The sequence below is a fragment of the Microcaecilia unicolor genome, chromosome 3 (genome assembly GCF_901765095.1).
Source record: "Microcaecilia unicolor chromosome 3, aMicUni1.1, whole genome shotgun sequence".
NCBI classification, from domain to species: domain Eukaryota; kingdom Metazoa; phylum Chordata; class Amphibia; order Gymnophiona; family Siphonopidae; genus Microcaecilia; species Microcaecilia unicolor.
In genome coordinates this window covers 311,621,348-311,637,878 of record NC_044033.1, presented here as the reverse complement: position 1 = coordinate 311,637,878, position 16,531 = coordinate 311,621,348, and the positions used below count along the sequence as shown (strand labels likewise).

The window sequence follows — 16,531 nt, the reverse complement described above, 5'->3', positions numbered from 1 at the left end:
TTCCAAACTCCTCCAATTATTTGTCAGTTTAAAAATACTTGAATAGTGACAAAATATCCACTTTTATTTAACTAGATACTTGACAAGAGATGTTATTTGCCAAGAGGTAGCCCAAATTTCTAGAAGTGAAATGATCAAGATTTTTATGATATGAAATTATGAAGCTTCTGATGAACAAGGATAAAACACTTTGTTGTCCAAGAGAACCTCACTGCTAGAAATAAAAAGAAAGATGACATCAGAATACTGAATCCGAGAATCTGGATCCAATGCCTTTAACAACCAGAGTCGACAGATTGCTGTGCAATTAGCATCCCATACAGCTTGGAAATGGCTACTTTGGCACTTTCCATCTTGACTCCTGTAAATGGGGGAACACCACTTGCCCATGAAGAGTTGATATTTGAAGGGCCAAACTGATACTTGATTGCTAATGCATCTGTTACCATGTCTAGAGCTTCATACTGAGCAATCAATGTATTTTTACAGACCTATTATCCAAATTCAGCTTTAACAATATACTATTACTACTTATCACTTCTATAGCGTTACAAGGCATACGCAGCACTGTATATCATACACATAAAGACAGTCCCTGCTCAAAGAGCTTACAATCTAAATAAGACAGGTAACAGACAGAACAATTAAGAGGCAAGGGGAATTAAAGAGGAGGGGATAAAGGTACAGGCAAGTGAGCAGTGGTTAGGACTCAAAAGCAGCGTCAAAGAGGTGGGCTTTAAGCTTGGACTTAAAAATGGCCAAAGACGGGGCTAGACTTACATGCTCGGGAAGTCTATTCCAGGCATGTGGTGCAGCGAGATAGAAGGAACAGAGTCTGGAATTAGCAGTAGAGGAGAAGGGGACAGACAAAACAATATACCATGCTTTCCATCCGTCTTTAACCTTGACATTGCTGCAACCTCTTAGTTGCTCATTTGGATGTCTACTCATGTCCACACTTCCTAGTCTTTCTTCCTTAAGAGCATTATTTCCATTACTTGGTATTTGACCCTGGAGGTACCGATTCCCACTTGTATGAATTCTTTCTGTATTTCATATGCATTTTTCATCTAAAGCACTGCATCTCAACAATAGCAATATACAACAAAACAAAACAAAAAACCCACCCCAAAAAATCTACTGTGAGAGCTGTCATTATACAGCCAAAAAAATGTGTGTGTGATACACTGAAGTGGATAATTTTATTTAAAAATTTCCAGTCTGCCTACAACTAGGCAGATCAAAGATCAACATACATAAAGCGAATGCTACATACCTGTAGAAGGTATTCTCCGAGGACAGCAGGCTGATTGTTCTCACTGATGGGTGACGTCCACGGCAGCCCCTCCAATCGGAAACTTCACTAGCAAAGTCCTTTGCTAGCCCTCGCGCGCCCGCGCGCACCGCGCATGCGCGGCCGTCTTCCCGCCCGAAACCGGCTCGAGCCGGCCAGTCCAGTATGTAGCAAGACAATACACTTCAAGGGAAGACACAACTCCAACGGGGAGGCGGGCGGGTTTGTGAGAACAATCAGCCTGCTGTCCTCGGAGAATACCTTCTACAGGTATGTAGCATTCGCTTTCTCCGAGGACAAGCAGGCTGCTTGTTCTCACTGATGGGGTATCCCTAGCCCCCAGGCTCACTCAAAACAACAACATTGGTCAATTGGGCCTCGCAACAGCGAGGACATAACTGAGATTGACCTAAAAAATTTACCAACTAACTGAGAGTGTAGCCTGGAACAGAACAAACAGGGCCCTCGGGGGGTGGAGTTGGATCCTAAAGCCCAAACAGGTTCTGAAGAACTGACTGCCCGAACCGACTGTCGCGTCGGGTATCCTGCTGCAGGCAGTAATGAGATGTGAATGTGTGGACAGATGACCACGTCGCAGCTTTGCAAATTTCTTCAATGGAGGCTGACTTCAAGTGGGCTACCGACGCAGCCATGGCTCTAACATTATGAGCCGTGACATGACCCTCAAGAGCCAGCCCCGCCTGGGCGTAAGTGAAGGAAATGCAATCTGCTAGCCAATTGGATATGGTGCGTTTCCCTACAGCCACTCCCCTCCTATTGGGGTCAAAAGAAACAAACAATTGGGCGGACTGTCTGGTGGGCTGTGTCCGCTCCAGGTAGAAGGCCAATGCTCTCTTGCAGTCCAATGTGTGCAGCTGACGTTCAGCAGGGCAGGAATGAGGACGGGGAAAGAATGTTGGCAAGACAATTGACTGGTTCAGATGGAACTCCGACACGACCTTTGGCAGAAACTTAGGGTGAGTGCGGAGGACTACTCTGTTGTGAAGAAATTTGGTGTAAGGGGCCTGGGCTACCAGGGCCTGAAGCTCACTGACTCTACGAGCTGAAGTAACTGCCACCAAGAAAATGACCTTCCAGGTCAAGTACTTCAGATGGCAGGAATTCAGTGGCTCAAAAGGAGGTTTCATCAGCTGGCTGAGAACGACATTGAGATCCCATGACACTGTAGGAGGCTTGACAGGGGGCTTTGACAAAAGCAAACCTCTCATGAAGCGAACAACTAAAGGCTGTCCTGAGATCGGCTTACCTTCCACTTGGTAATGGTATGCACTGATTGCACTAAGGTGAACCCTTACGGAGTTGGTCTTCAGACCAGACTCAGACAAGTGCAGAAGGTATTCAAGCAGGGTCTGTGTAGGACAAGAGCGAGGGTCTAGGGCCTTGCTGTCACACCAGACGGCAAACCTCCTCCAATGAAAGAAGTAACTTCTCTTAGTGGAGTCTTTCCTGGAAGCAAGCAAGATGCGGGAGACACCCTCTGGCAGACCCAAAGAGGCAAAGTCTACGCCCTCAACATCCAGGCCGTGAGAGCCAGGGACTGGAGGTTGGGATGCAGAAGAGCCCCGTCGTCCTGCGTGATGAGGGTCGGAAAACACTCCAATCTCCACGGTTCTTCGGAGGATAACTCCAGAAGAAGAGGGAACCAGATCTGACGCGGCCAAAAGGGAGCAATCAGAATCATGGTGCCTCGGTCTTGCTTGAGTTTCAACAAAGTCTTCCCCACCAGAGGTATGGGAGGATAAGCATACAGCAGACCTTCCCCCCAATCCAGGAGGAAGGCATCCGACGCCAGTCTGCCGTGGGCCTGAAGCCTGGAACAGAACTGAGGGACCTTGTGGTTCACTTGAGATGCGAAGAGATCCACCAGGGGGGTGCCCCACGCCTGAAAGATCCGTCGCACCACACGGGAATTGAGCGACCACTCGTGAGGTTGCATAATCCTGCTCAACCTGTCGGCCAGACTGTTGTTTACGCCTGCCAGATATGTGGCTTGGAGCACCATGCCCTGACGGCGAGCCCAGAGCCACATGCTGACGGCTTCCTGACACAGGGGGCGAGATCCGGTGCCCCCCTGCTTGTTGACATAGTACATGGCAACCTGATTGTCTGTCTGAATTTGGATAATTTGGTGGGACAGCCGATCTCTGAAAGCCTTCAGAGCGTTCCAGATCGCTCGCAACTCCAGAAGATTGATCTGTAGATCGCGTTCTCGGAGGGACCAACTTCCTTGGGTGTGAAGCCCATCGACATGAGCTCCCCATCCCAGGAGGGACGCATCCGTGGTCAGCACTTTTTGTGGCTGAGGAATTTGGAAAGGACGTCCCAGAGTCAAATTGGAGCAAATCGTCCACCAAAACAGGGATTCGAGAAAACTCGTGGACAGGTGGATCACGTCCTCTAGACCCCCAGCGGCCTGATACCACTGGGAGGCTAGGGTCCATTGAGCAGATCTCATGTGAAGGCGGGCCATGGGAGTCACATGAACTGTGGAGGCCATGTGGCCCAGCAATCTCAACATCTGCCGAGCTGTGATCTGCTGGGACGCTCGCACCCGCGAGGCGAGGGACAACAAGTTGTTGGCTCTCGTCTCTGGGAGATAGGCGCGAGCCGTCCGAGAATCCAGCAGGGCTCCGATGAATTCGAGTTTCTGCACTGGGAGAAGATGGGACTTTGGGTAATTTATCACAAACCCCAGTAGCTCCAGGAGGCGAATAGTCATCTGCATGGACTGCAGGGCTCCTGCCTCGGATGTGTTCTTCACCAGCCAATCGTCGAGATATGGGAACACGTGCACCCTGTTAATATATGGCCTGGCTTTAGATCTACCACTGGAATAGTGATGGGTAAAGCTATGCAGCCTAAAACAACTGAAAAAGTACTGACTAGGCCAAACAACAAGTAAATGATTTAATATTTGAGAATCTGCAAAAAGCAGGTCTGAACAATGAGTCCTGCCACAAATTGGTACAATTTTTAAATCAACTACAGCACCTGTAATGAAAGAATGATGGATCAGATGAATAAAATGGAGCTTATAATTTTGGTATACAATGATACAGAGGTAATACAGAGTTCATGAGATGGTATGAAAAGTATGAAAGGTATGAAAAGTATTGCAGCCGGAAGATGTGAAACTGTTATCTCAACGCTTCCCAAAACATGTTGATAATTAGCAGTAGCTGAGAACGGAAGGAGGTGGGCACATCAGACAGCAGACCGCATGGGAAAGTATGCTCTCAGAAATTGCGAAATATTAGGAGCTAGGTATCTCACCATTCACTTCTATGGAGAAGATAGAGTATAAAAGAGGGGAGATTTTGGCTTAGTTTGAGAGTCCTCTCCAAAGCTTCTGTCAGACGGCGAAGCCCTGTGCGGCTGAAACCAGAATCTGATGTCTGTATTTGTATCAACTTGAAGACTTGTGTTTGGGTAAGAAATAAAATGTACCTATCTATCTAAACCTATCTCTGTCTTTATTTTTATTGATTCTATCTTCTCTTTACCTAACATTTAGTCTACAAGGTAGATCACATACAAGTGACACTCAGTCTTTGCAGAAACTTAGACAGATGTTTAATAAGATTTAGGTGGGAACATAAATGGCCCAGAATATACCTAGATCTAGAAAAACAGAAAGCTGTAGTTATGGGAATTAGTTTTCAATTACGGCTCCTAATGCCACCCCAGAACAGACCCCCTTATGATTGGGTGACAATGGAAGTTAGAGAAACTATACAGAACTTGATATATGAAATAAGTACCTTTAGTCCCCCGTGTGACGGAGTCAGAAAGAGGTCTATAAGAGGAGGGAATTAAAACAACCCCCAGCCAGGCACTTTGTGAACACCCTGGGCGCAGAGGCGAGCCCAAAGGGTAGCACACAGTACTGGAAGTGGCGTGTGCCCAGCTGAAATCGCAGATACTGTCTGTGAGCTGGCAGTATCGGGATGTGTGTATAGGCATCCTTCAAGTCCAGAGAGCATAGCCAATCGTTTTGCTGAATCATGGGGAGAAGGGTGCCCAGGGAAAGCATCCTGAACTTTTCTTTTACGAGATATTTGTTCAGGGCCCTTAGGTCTAGGATGGGACGCATCCCCCCTGTTTTCTTTTCCACAAGGAAGTACCTGGAATAGAATCCCAGCCCTTCTTGCCCGGATGGCACGGGCTCGACCGCATTGGCGCTGAGAAGGGCGGAGAGTTCCTCTGCAAGTACCTGCTTGTGCTGGAAGCTGTAAGACTGAGCTCCCGGTGGACAATTTGGAGGTTTTGAGGCCAAATTGAGGGTGTATCCTTGCCGGACTATTTGGAGAACCCACTGGTCGGAGGTTATGAGAGGCCACCTTTGGTGAAAAGCTTTCAACCTCCCTCCGACTGGCAGGTCGCCCGGCACTGACACTTGGATGTCGGCTATGCTCTGCTGGAGCCAGTCAAAAGCTCGCCCCTTGCTTTTGCTGGGGAGCCGCGGGGCCTTGCTGAGTCGCACGCTGCTGACGAGAGCGAGCGCGCTGGGGCTTAGCCTGGGCCGCAGGCTGTCGGGAAGGAGGATTGTACCTACGCTTGCCAGAAGTATAGGGAACAGTCTTCCTTCCCCCGAAAAATCGTCTACCTGTAGAGGTAGAAGCTGAAGGCTGCCGGCGGGCGAATTTGTCGAATGCGGTGTCCCGCTGGTGGAGAGACTCTACCACCTGTTCGACTTTTTCGCCAAAAATGTTGTCCGCCCGGCAAGGCGAGTCCGCAATCCGCTGCTGGAGTCTATTCTCCAGGTCGGCGGCACGCAGCCATGAGAGCCTGCGCATCACCACACCTTGAGCAGCGGCCCTGGACGCAACATCAAAAGTGTCATAAACTCCTCTGGCCAGGAATTTTCTGCACGCCTTCAGCTGCCTGACCACCTCCTGAAAAGGTTTGGCTTGCTCAGGGGGAAGAGCATCAACCAAGCCCGCCAACTGCCGCACATTATTCCGCATGTGTATGCTCGTGTAGAGCTGGTAAGACTGAATTTTGGCCACGAGCATAGAGGAATGGTAGGCCTTCCTCCCAAAGGAGTCTAGGGTTCTAGAGTCTTTGCCCGGGGGCGCCGAAGCATGCTCCCTAGAACTCTTAGCCTTCTTTAGGGCCAGATCCACAACTCCAGAGTCGTGAGGCAACTGGGTGCGCATCAGCTCTGGGTCCCCATGGATCCGGTACTGGGACTCGATCTTCTTGGGGATGTGGGGATTAGTTAGAGGTTTCGTCCAGTTCGCAAGCAATGTCTTTTTTAGGACATGATGCAAGGGAACAGTGGACGCTTCCTTAGGTGGAGAAGGATAGTCCAGGAGCTCAAACATTTCAGCCCTGGGCTCGTCCTCCACAACCACCGGGAAGGGGATGGCCGTAGACATCTCCCGGACAAAGGAAGCAAAAGACAGACTCTCGGGAGGAGAAAGCTGTCTCTCAGGAGAGGGAGTGGGATCAGAAGGAAGACCCTCAGACTCCTCGTCAGAGAAATATCTGGGATCTTCTTCTTCTTCCCACGAGGCCTCACCCTCGGTGTCAGACACAAGTTCACGGACCTGCGTTTGCAACCGGGCCCGGCTCGACTCCGTGGAGCCACGTCCACGATGGGGGCGTCGAGAGGTAGACTCCCTCGCCCGCATCGGCGAAGCTCCCTCCGCCGACGTAGTCGGGGAGCCCTCCTAGGAGGTGGCCGCAGTCGGCACCGCACGCGGTACCGACGTCGGGGACCTCACCCCGGGCGATGGGCCAGCCGGCGCCACGCTCGATGGTACCGGAGGCGCAAGCACCGCCGGTACCGGAGGGGTAGGGCGCAACAGCTCCCCCAGAATCTCTGGGAGAATGGCCCGGAGGCTCTCGTTCAGAGCGGCTGCAGAGAAAGGCATGGAGGTCGATGCAGGCGTCGACGTCAGTACCTGTTCCGGGCGTGGAGGCTGTTCCGGGCTGTCCAGAGCGGAGCGCATCGACACCTCCTGAACAGAGGGTGAGCGGTCCTATCGGTGCCGATGCCTGCTGGGTGCCGACTCCCTCGGCGACCCAGAGCTCTCGGTGCCGACGCGGGGAGGGGACCGGTGTCGATGCTTCTTCGATTTCTTCCGAAGCATGTCACCGGAGCTCCCCGGCACCGACGAGGAGGACGTCGAATCCACCCGTCGCTTCCTCGGGGCCGAGACCGAAGAGGGTCGATCTCGGGGGGGCTGTACCGCAGGAGCCCTCAGGGTAGGAGGAGACCCACCCGAGGGCTCACCGCCACCAGCAGGGGAATGGACAGCCCTCACCTGCACTCCACCCGATGCACCACCGTCCGACGACGTCAGCAGACGAGGTCCTGGTACCACCGACGTCGATGCAGCTATCCGATGTCTCGGCGCCGATGCAGAGGCCCGATGCCTCGATGCACTCGATGCCGGGGCGGCCGAGGAAGATGGTCTGGACGCTGACGACGTCGATGCACTCGAAGATCCCGGTGCCGATGCCGACGAAGAGCCCGAGAACAACACGTTCCACTGAGCTAGTCTCGCTACCTGAGTCCGCCTTTGAAGCAGGGAACACAGACTGCAGTTCTGAGGGCGGTGCTCGGCCCCCAGACACTGAAGACACGACGAGTGTCGATCAGTGAGCGAGATAACCCGGGCGCACTGGGTGCACTTCTTGAAGCCGCTGGAAGGCTTCGATGTCATGGGCGGAAAAATCACGCCGGCGAAATCAAAAGCCGAAATGGCGAAAATTGAAGCACCAAAATTTAGAGGGAGAAAAATCTCGACCGAGGCCGAAAAGAGGCCTACCCCGACGACGAAAGAAAACTTACCGGGGCAAAAAGCTGGAAGTACGGGGAGGATTGACACGAAACCCGGTAGAGGGTTTCCGGAGCACTTCCCGACTTTAGAAAAGCTTTTCCGAAGAAAAAAACACGCTCAAAAAACAATTTGGACGCGCGAGGTCAACTTTCCGGGGCCCGACACGGCGAAATACGACCGTACCGAGTGCGGACAAAAGAAGACTGGCCGGCTCGAGCCGGTTTCGGGCGGGAAGACGGCCGCGCATGCGCGGTGCGCGCGGGCGCGCGAGGGCTAGCAAAGGACTTTGCTAGTGAAGTTTCCGATTGGAGGGGCTGCCGTGGACGTCACCCATCAGTGAGAACAAGCAGCCTGCTTGTCCTCGGAGAATAAAAGACAACAAAATAATAACAGGCACTGAATTATACAAGAAAGTCAGCCCCATGCATGCTCAAAAAAATATGTCTTCAGTAACTTACTGAATTGAACCCTTCTACTACATAGTCTCAAATAACCGCTTTGTGGACCTATGGAGAATGCAGTGTCCATGTATTAGCATATACCACAGAGTACAGTTTAGCATTCGCCAAAAACTTCAAAATTTTCAGACCACAAGGATCTAAAGGGTTGGTATTCCTGAATTACATCTTTAAAAGAGGAACACAATCAGAATACAGTGCTCAGTACACCAACCTTACCACCCTGTACTGTACTCAATCGTGTACTGGCAAACAGTGCAGAGCATAAGATGGGAGATGGAAGCTCAAATCAGGACACACCCGCCAACGATCGTGCAGACACATTTTGTTATCACCTGCAATGCCTGTATTTTTGATTTTGGCAAACCCAAATACAACGCACTGCAGAAATCAATACATAATATCAGTCATGTAAATCCACTAGTTCTGAATAAATCACGTATCATATAATAAAAGTTTAATTGAAGACAAAACAGAAGTGTCAAACTTACACAATAGTTCTGGAATACTTCAGTTTTGGCTGGTTGTATCTAAGGCACAAAATATTTCAAAAATTAACACCTCAAAGGAAGCTAAATATTACAAAAATCATATTTCATTTCAAGCTACAAATCAATTTTAAAATATATCATGAAAATATAAAAAAAATTAAAGGTAAGTGTAGCAATAGAAAATTGCAGAAGATACGAGGCAAAAAAATATTTCACAAACTATTAGTTCACAATGAGAGAAAAATGTTAAATTTCAATTCTTCATACAAAAAACAAACTGAATATCCCTCACTTTTATCAATCAATAAGTTTGTAGAACAATTCTAACAATGGAATAAGCATACTAACTGATGGCAGATAAAGACACAGCCTATCTAGCTTTTCCATCCACACCAATTAAGATCTACAATCCCATCCTCTCCTTCAGAGATTTCTCAGTGTTTGTTCTAAGCTTTCTTGGATTCAGATCTGATCACCTCCTCTAATGGGAAGATATTCCATGCATCCAACACACTTCCTGTAAAGGGAGTAATATTTCCAAAGTTTTTCCTACATTTATCATAGAGCCGATTCTTGGCTATAAATATCCTGATACTTTCCCCATTGGGGGTGCTTTGTTTTTCCCCCCGTTATAACCAATAAACCCTGAAAATTGTTCTACCTTGCTCTGCATGGAAGTTATCTGAATTTTGCTGCTGTGGCCAGAAGCCGACAAAGCAAGACCAATTTTTCTCACCCTCTACAACTACACTGAACACAACAGCTGATGTCCTTGCTAAATTGAGCAGGAGACAGTTGTTGCTGTGTTAAGCAGGAGGAAATCAGTAGCCAGACTGAACGATGGCAGCTGCCTCTGCCCTGTAGAGGCGACAATACAGTGCTGGGGTCTATGAAGAGGGAGATGCTGGATATGATGGGGGCTGTATGATTGCTAGGAATAAGCAGGACTGATAAAGTACACTAATAATAAAATGCATGTAAAAGTGTCTAAATCTGCAGTGCAAAAATACTGGGTTGTTTTTTGTTTTTTTTAGTATTCTTCCAAAGCATCTAGTTAGCTTGAAAATAAACACCCATATTTAAAGTTTGTAAATTCCCTACAATCAGAAGTCAATCAGCAAACAGCCAACAGGAAATGTGCATCCCCTTGCCATCCTTATTTCTGTGGAATTTTAAACTTGATATAAACAACATAAAAACAAACAAGGCTTGGAAAGCCCCATGACAAAGATTAAACAGATTTCTTCCATAAAAAAGTTTTCAAAATTGTTTTGTAATGGGAGAGGGTCCCATAGAGACCCAGTGACATAAAATGCTGATATAGAAAACTTAATTTAGAACTCTCAAGAGATCTTGACAAGGAACTTGTTTCCCTTCAGTTCGACACAAATCTGTTTGCTGTCTATATAGGTGACTCCCTGAGAATTCCAACTGGAAGGATGAGCTGGGAAGGGGCATGGATACTAGTTTTTTCAGTGCTTGTCTTGCTACCTGATGAAGTTGGACTCACTTATAATGTCACCTCGCACAGCTAAAGCTTTCTAGAAGATCTAGAAATTGCAGAACTGCCCCTATTTTGGCATGCAGATTTTAAGCAGTGGTAATGAAGATATGTAATGACAAATACTGTCGGAGGGTACAAGCTAAAACTATATTTCATGCTATGTACTCTCAAGGATATTTTATCTGCAAGGTGGATTCATAAATAAAACAAACTGTTATTGTCAAAGTTTAATCTAAATTTTCACTGTTACAGGGTGCTGCCACATCATATGTGCACATTTTTTCAAAGGTAAGCGTAGTTTTAAAATACCATGTAATGTGTCCTTTATTTAAACACTTACAAAATATATGTCCGTGTACTAGAATTAGTTATCCTTGCTTGCTTTATGTAAATGGTGTGTGTGTTGTGTGTATTTAGTTGTAAGAATTGCCATATTGCAGTGTTCTCCATTAATTTTTAAGCTGGGCCACTATAGATCCAAACAAGCTGAAGAAGACCAAATATCTCCCATGCATGGCTGCGACACTGACAACTAGTGTGTGTCAATGACTTCCATCCTTCTTGTCTCCCTTCAAATTTTCTATTTTGGGTGTCCTCAAGGAAGTGGGTATTTCCAAATTCAATCTCTTCTGTTGAGAAAGCGAATGATACATACCTGTAGCAGGTGTTCTCAGAGGACAGCAGGCTGATTGTTCTCACGACTGGGTTGACGTCCACGGCAGCCCCTCAAACTGGAGTAAAAATCTCACGGGAGGTCCCGCACACAGGGCACGCCCACCGCGCATGCGCGGCCGTCTTCCCGCCCGTGCGCGACCGTTCCCGCTCAGTTGAATGACAAGCAAAGAAATGAAGAAAAAAACGCAACTCCAAAGGGGAGGAGGGAGGGTAGGTGAGAACAATCAACCTGCTGTCCTCGGAGAACACCTGCTACAGGTATGTATCATTTGCTTTCTCCGAGGACAAGCAGGCTGCTTGTTCTCACGACTGGGGTATCCCTAGCTAACAGGCTCACTCAAAACAAGAAACCACGTCAATTGAACCTCGCAACGGCGAGGGCATAACAGAAATTGACCAACGAAGAACAGCTAACTGAGAGTGCAGCCTGAACAGAATAAAATCGGGTCCTGGAGGGTAGAGTTGGATTCAAACCCCAAACAGATTCTGCAGCACCAACTGCCCGAACTGACTGTCGCGTTGGGTATCCTGCTGGAGGCAGTAATGTGATGTGAATGTGTGGACAGATGACCACGTCGCAGCCTTGCAAATCTCTTCAATAGTGGCTGACTTCAAGTGGGCCACTGACGCAGCCATGGCTCTAACATTGTGAGCCGTGACATGACCCTCGAGTCAGCCCAGCCTGGGCATAAGTGAAGGAAATGCAATCTGCTAACCAATTGGAGATGGTGCGTTTCCCCGACAGCGACCCCCTTCCTGTTGGGGTCCAAAGAAACAATTGGGCGGACTGTCTGTGGGGCTGTGTCCGCTCCAGGTAGAAGGCCAATGCTCTTTTGCAGTCCAATGTGTGCCCCTGACGTTCAGCAGGGCGGGTATGCGGCCTGGGAAAGAATGTTGGCAAGACAATTGACTGGTTAAGATGGAACTCCGGACACCACCTTTGGCAGGAACTTAGGGTGAGTGCGGAGGACTACTCTGTTATGATGGAATTTTGTATAAGGAGCATGAGCTACCAGGCCTTGCAGCGCACCAACCCTACGAGCTGAAATGACTGCCACCAAGAAAATGACCTTCCAGGTCAAGTACTTCAGAAGGCAGGAGTTCAGAGGCTCAAAAGGAGGTTTCATCAGCTGGGTGAGGACAATGTTGAGATCCCTTGACAATGCAGGACACTTGACAGGGGGCTTTAACAAAAGCAAGCCTCTCATGAATCGAATGACTAAAGGCTCTCCAGAGATGACTTTACCGTCTACACGATGATGGTAAGCGCTAATTGCACTAAGGTGATTCCTTACTGAGTTGGTCTTGAGACCCGACTCTGAGAAGTGTAGAAGATATTCAAGCAGGGTCTGTGCAGGACAAGAACGAGGTTCTAGGGCCTTGCTCTCACACCAAACGACAAACCTCCTCCACTTAAAAAAGTAACTCTTTAGTGGAATCCTTCCTGGAGGCAAGCAAGACGCGGGAGACTCCCTCAGAGACCCAACGAGGCAAAGTCTACGCCCTCAACATTCAGGGGTGTAGAAGCGCTCCGTCGTTCTGCGAAATGAGAGTCGGAAAACACTCCAATCTCCATGGTTCCTCGGAGGACAACTCCAGAAGAAGAGGGAACCAGATATAACGGGGCCAAAAAGGCGCGATCAGAATCATGGTGCCGCGGTCTTGCTTGAGCTTCAGTAAGGTCTTCCCCACCAAAGGTATGGGAGGATAAGCGTACAGGAGGCCCGTCCCCCAATGGAGGAGAAAGGCATCCGACACCAGTCTGCAGTGTGCCCGAAGTCTGGAACAGAACTGAGGCAGCTTGTGATTGGTCTGGGAGGCGAAAAGGTCCACCGAGGGAGTGCCCCACTCTCGGAAGATCTTGCGTACCACTCTGGAATGGAGCGACCACTCGTGCAGTTGCATGAGTCCGCTCAGCCTGTCGGGCAGACTGTTGTTTACACCTGCCAGGTATGTGGCTTGGAGAAGCATGCCATACTGGCTTGCCCAACGCCACATCCTGACGGCTTCCTGACAGAGAGGGCGAGATCTGGAAAACAAGAAATAAAGAAAGCGGGGACTAGGCCGCAAATCGGTTTTCTGGGGCTGACACGGACAGGGACGAAGACGCATCTCTCTCCAGCGCGGAAAGCGAAAAACTGAGCGGGAATGGTCACACACGGGCGGCAAGACGGCCACGCATGCGCGGTGGGCGTGCCCTGCGTGCTGGACCTCCCACGAGATTTTTACTCCGGTTTGAGGGGCTGCCGTGAACGTCAACCCAGTTGTGAGAACAAGCAGCACTTCACCCCATCCACTTACCCCTGTGTGCCACAACCCTGGGTACAGAGACAGTGAGTAGCAAAAAAGAAAACCCAGAATTACAATGGGGGCAGCCCCAGCGGTCTCCACGGCCTTCCATTGGCTCCTGGGCATTTCACTGAAGAACACTGCCATATTAGATCACATCAAAGAGGTCCATCTATCTCAAGATCCTGTTTCTAACAATTGTCAATCTAGGTCATAAGTACCTGGCAGAATCTCAAAAAGATGAGATTCCATGCTACTTAACCCCAGGGATAAAGCAGAGTTGGGGAAAGCCACTGCTTAACGGTTTATAGATTTTTCTTCAAGGAATGTCCAATTTTTTATTTTAAAAATACAGCTACATTGGCTATCAACAACTCAAATATTTGATTACAAAAATGTGTCTGGTCTGCATTGAGACACCAGTTTTACTCTGAGGTAGGAATTCTTTTGAAGGACTATTTCCTGGAAACCAATAAGTTGCAAGATCCGAGACAACTTGGTTTTACCAAAGAGAAATCGTGCCAAACGAATGTCATTGAGTTCTCTGATTGGGTGACCGGAGAACTAAATCAGGGACGAGCTATAGACGTAATCTACTTAGATTTCAGCAAAGCTTTTGACACGGTTCCCCACAGGAAGCTCTTAAACTGGACTGGCTGAAGATAGGACCCGAAGTGGTGAACTGGTTGACGGACAGACGCCAGAGGGTGGTGGTTAATGGAATTCGCTCGGAGGAGGGAAAGATGAGTAGTGGAGTGCCTCAGGGATCGGTGCTGGGGTCGATTCTGTTCAATATATTTGTGAGTGACATTGCCGAAGGGTTAGAAGGTAAAGTTTGCCTATTTGCGAATGATACTAAGATCTGTAACAGAGTGGACACCCAGGAGGGAGTGGAAAACATGAAAAAGGATCTGCGGAAGCTAGAAGAATGGTCTAAGGTTTGGCAATTAAAATTCAATGCGAAGAAATGCAAAGTGATGCACTTAGGGAGTAGAAATCCACGGGAGACGTATGTGCTAGGCAGTGAGAGTCTGATAGGTACGGATGGGGACAGGGATCTTGGGGTGATAGTATCTGAGGATCTGAAGGCGACGAAACAGTGTGACAAGGCGGTGGTCGTAACTAGAAGGTTGCTAGGCTGTACAGAGAGAGGTGTGACCAGCAGAAGAAAAGAGGGTTTAATGCCCCTGTAAAAGTCGTTGGTGAGGCCCCACCTGGAGTATTGTGTTCAGTTTTGGAGGCCGTATCTTGCGAAGGATGTAAAAAGTATTGAAGCGGTGCAAAGAAAAGCTACGAGAATGGTATGGGATTTGCGTTACAAGACGTATGAGGAGAGACTTGCTGACCTGAACATGTATACCCCTGGAGGAAAGGAGAAACAGGGGTGATATGATACAGCCGTTCAAATATTTGAAAGGTATTAATCCGCAAACGAACCTTTTCCGGAGATGGGAAAGCGGTAGAACTAGAGGACATGATATGAGATTGAAGGGGGGCAGACTCAAGGAAAATGTCAGGAAGTATTTTTTCACAGAGAGAGTGGTGGATGCTTGGAATGCCCTCCCGCGGGAGGTGGTGGAGATGAAAACGGTAACAGAATTCAAACATGCGTGGGATAAACATAAAGGAATCCTGTTCGGAAGGAAGGGATCCTCAGGAGCTTAGCGGAGATTGGATGGCAGAGGCAGGGCTGGTGGTTGGGAGGCGGGGTTAGTGCTGGGCAGACTTATACGGTCTGTGCCCTGAAAAAGACAGATACAAATCAAGGTAAGGTATACACAAAAAGTAGCACATATGAGTTATCTTGTTGGGCAGACTGGATGGACCGTGCAGGTCTTTTTCTGCCGTCATCTACTATGTTACTATGTAATTCAAAAGTAACCAGCCAGTATCAAACATTCCATTTCTTGGAAGACTTATAGAACAGTGTGTGCACTCAACAGTTGCCTAAAAAAGAGAAACTGGCTAGATCCATGTCAATCTGGATTTAGACCCATAACAGATCAGAAGTGGTTCTCATATCCCAATGACCTTCACAGAAACCAAGACAGAGATTTGCCTTGGTGTTAGTACTGCTGGATTTCTCAGCAGTGTTTGGCACTGTGGACCACAATATCATGCTAGAATTGGCAGAAACAGTATCAGTGACGCAGAAACAGGTATCAGTGGCACCGATTATTAATAGTAGAGCTGCAATTTCATTTTTGAGTTTTTTCAGTACCCTGGGGTGTTATCTGTTCGAGGTGATCTGCTGTTTTTCCTTGTCCCCCCATTAATGTCCCCATACTATGCCTTCATGGTATCCCAAAAAGTGTTCCAAGCTCAACTTGCCATAGTTGTTCATCTTCCAAAATTCTAGGACTGTACTCCAAACATTCTCCACAACATTTTTGTCCCATGTTTCACGGTGTCTCCTAAAAGTCCTGTTTTTTAATCACCCCTAAATCCCTGGACATCCAACCATATTGGGAAATGATCTGTAAAGACCCTATGACCCATTTGTCAACTGACCATCCAATAAAATAAATTTCTAGTTAAAGAAATAATCCATGCTTAGCTATTGTGCACATGGGCAGATAATATGCAGTCTTGTGTGGCATGCTGCAGCCTCCAGATATCCACCAAATTTAATAGCTTCATAATGTACTTCAAACCCTGCCCCCCTATCGTGGCTTTGAATGATTTAAACCCCCATGTTTAAAGCCACAATGAAATCCCTTCCCATCATTAACTCCCCCTGAACAGAAGTCCCATACCAATTTCTGAAAACATTTTCTCTTTTGGTTTGCATTAGGTACATAAACATTTACATTTATCACCTCAACAGCTACCTTTGAGCAGTATACACTACCCCCTTTTTATCCCTATAGGGATCTTCCACCCACAAATTACAATCCTTTCAAAACAACATAGCCACCCCCTCCCCTCTACTCCATTATAAAAATACCTGGGGGTTAGTCCTTGCAATATATTTTCTCATCCTTAGTCCTTGAGTTTTCTGTAGCGTC

At 48.0% G+C, this 16,531-nt stretch overlaps 1 protein-coding gene across 5 annotated transcripts in view; it reads right to left on the bottom strand.

The window, feature by feature from the left end:
* LOC115465071 (gametocyte-specific factor 1-like) overlaps window positions 1-16,531 on the bottom strand; it is a 153,901-nt gene that overhangs the window by 21,167 nt on the left and 116,203 nt on the right. For 4 of the 5 annotated variants that reach the window (XM_030195471.1, XM_030195472.1, XM_030195474.1 and 1 more), the window contains exon 9: window positions 9,056-9,094. In XM_030195471.1, coding sequence (XP_030051331.1) covers window positions 9,075-9,094 — 20 coding nt within the window. In that variant the 3' untranslated portion in view covers window positions 9,056-9,074. Of the gene's footprint in view, window positions 1-155; window positions 215-9,055; window positions 9,095-16,531 lie in introns of those variants that run through there. The other variant, XM_030195475.1, reaches the window with a different exon arrangement.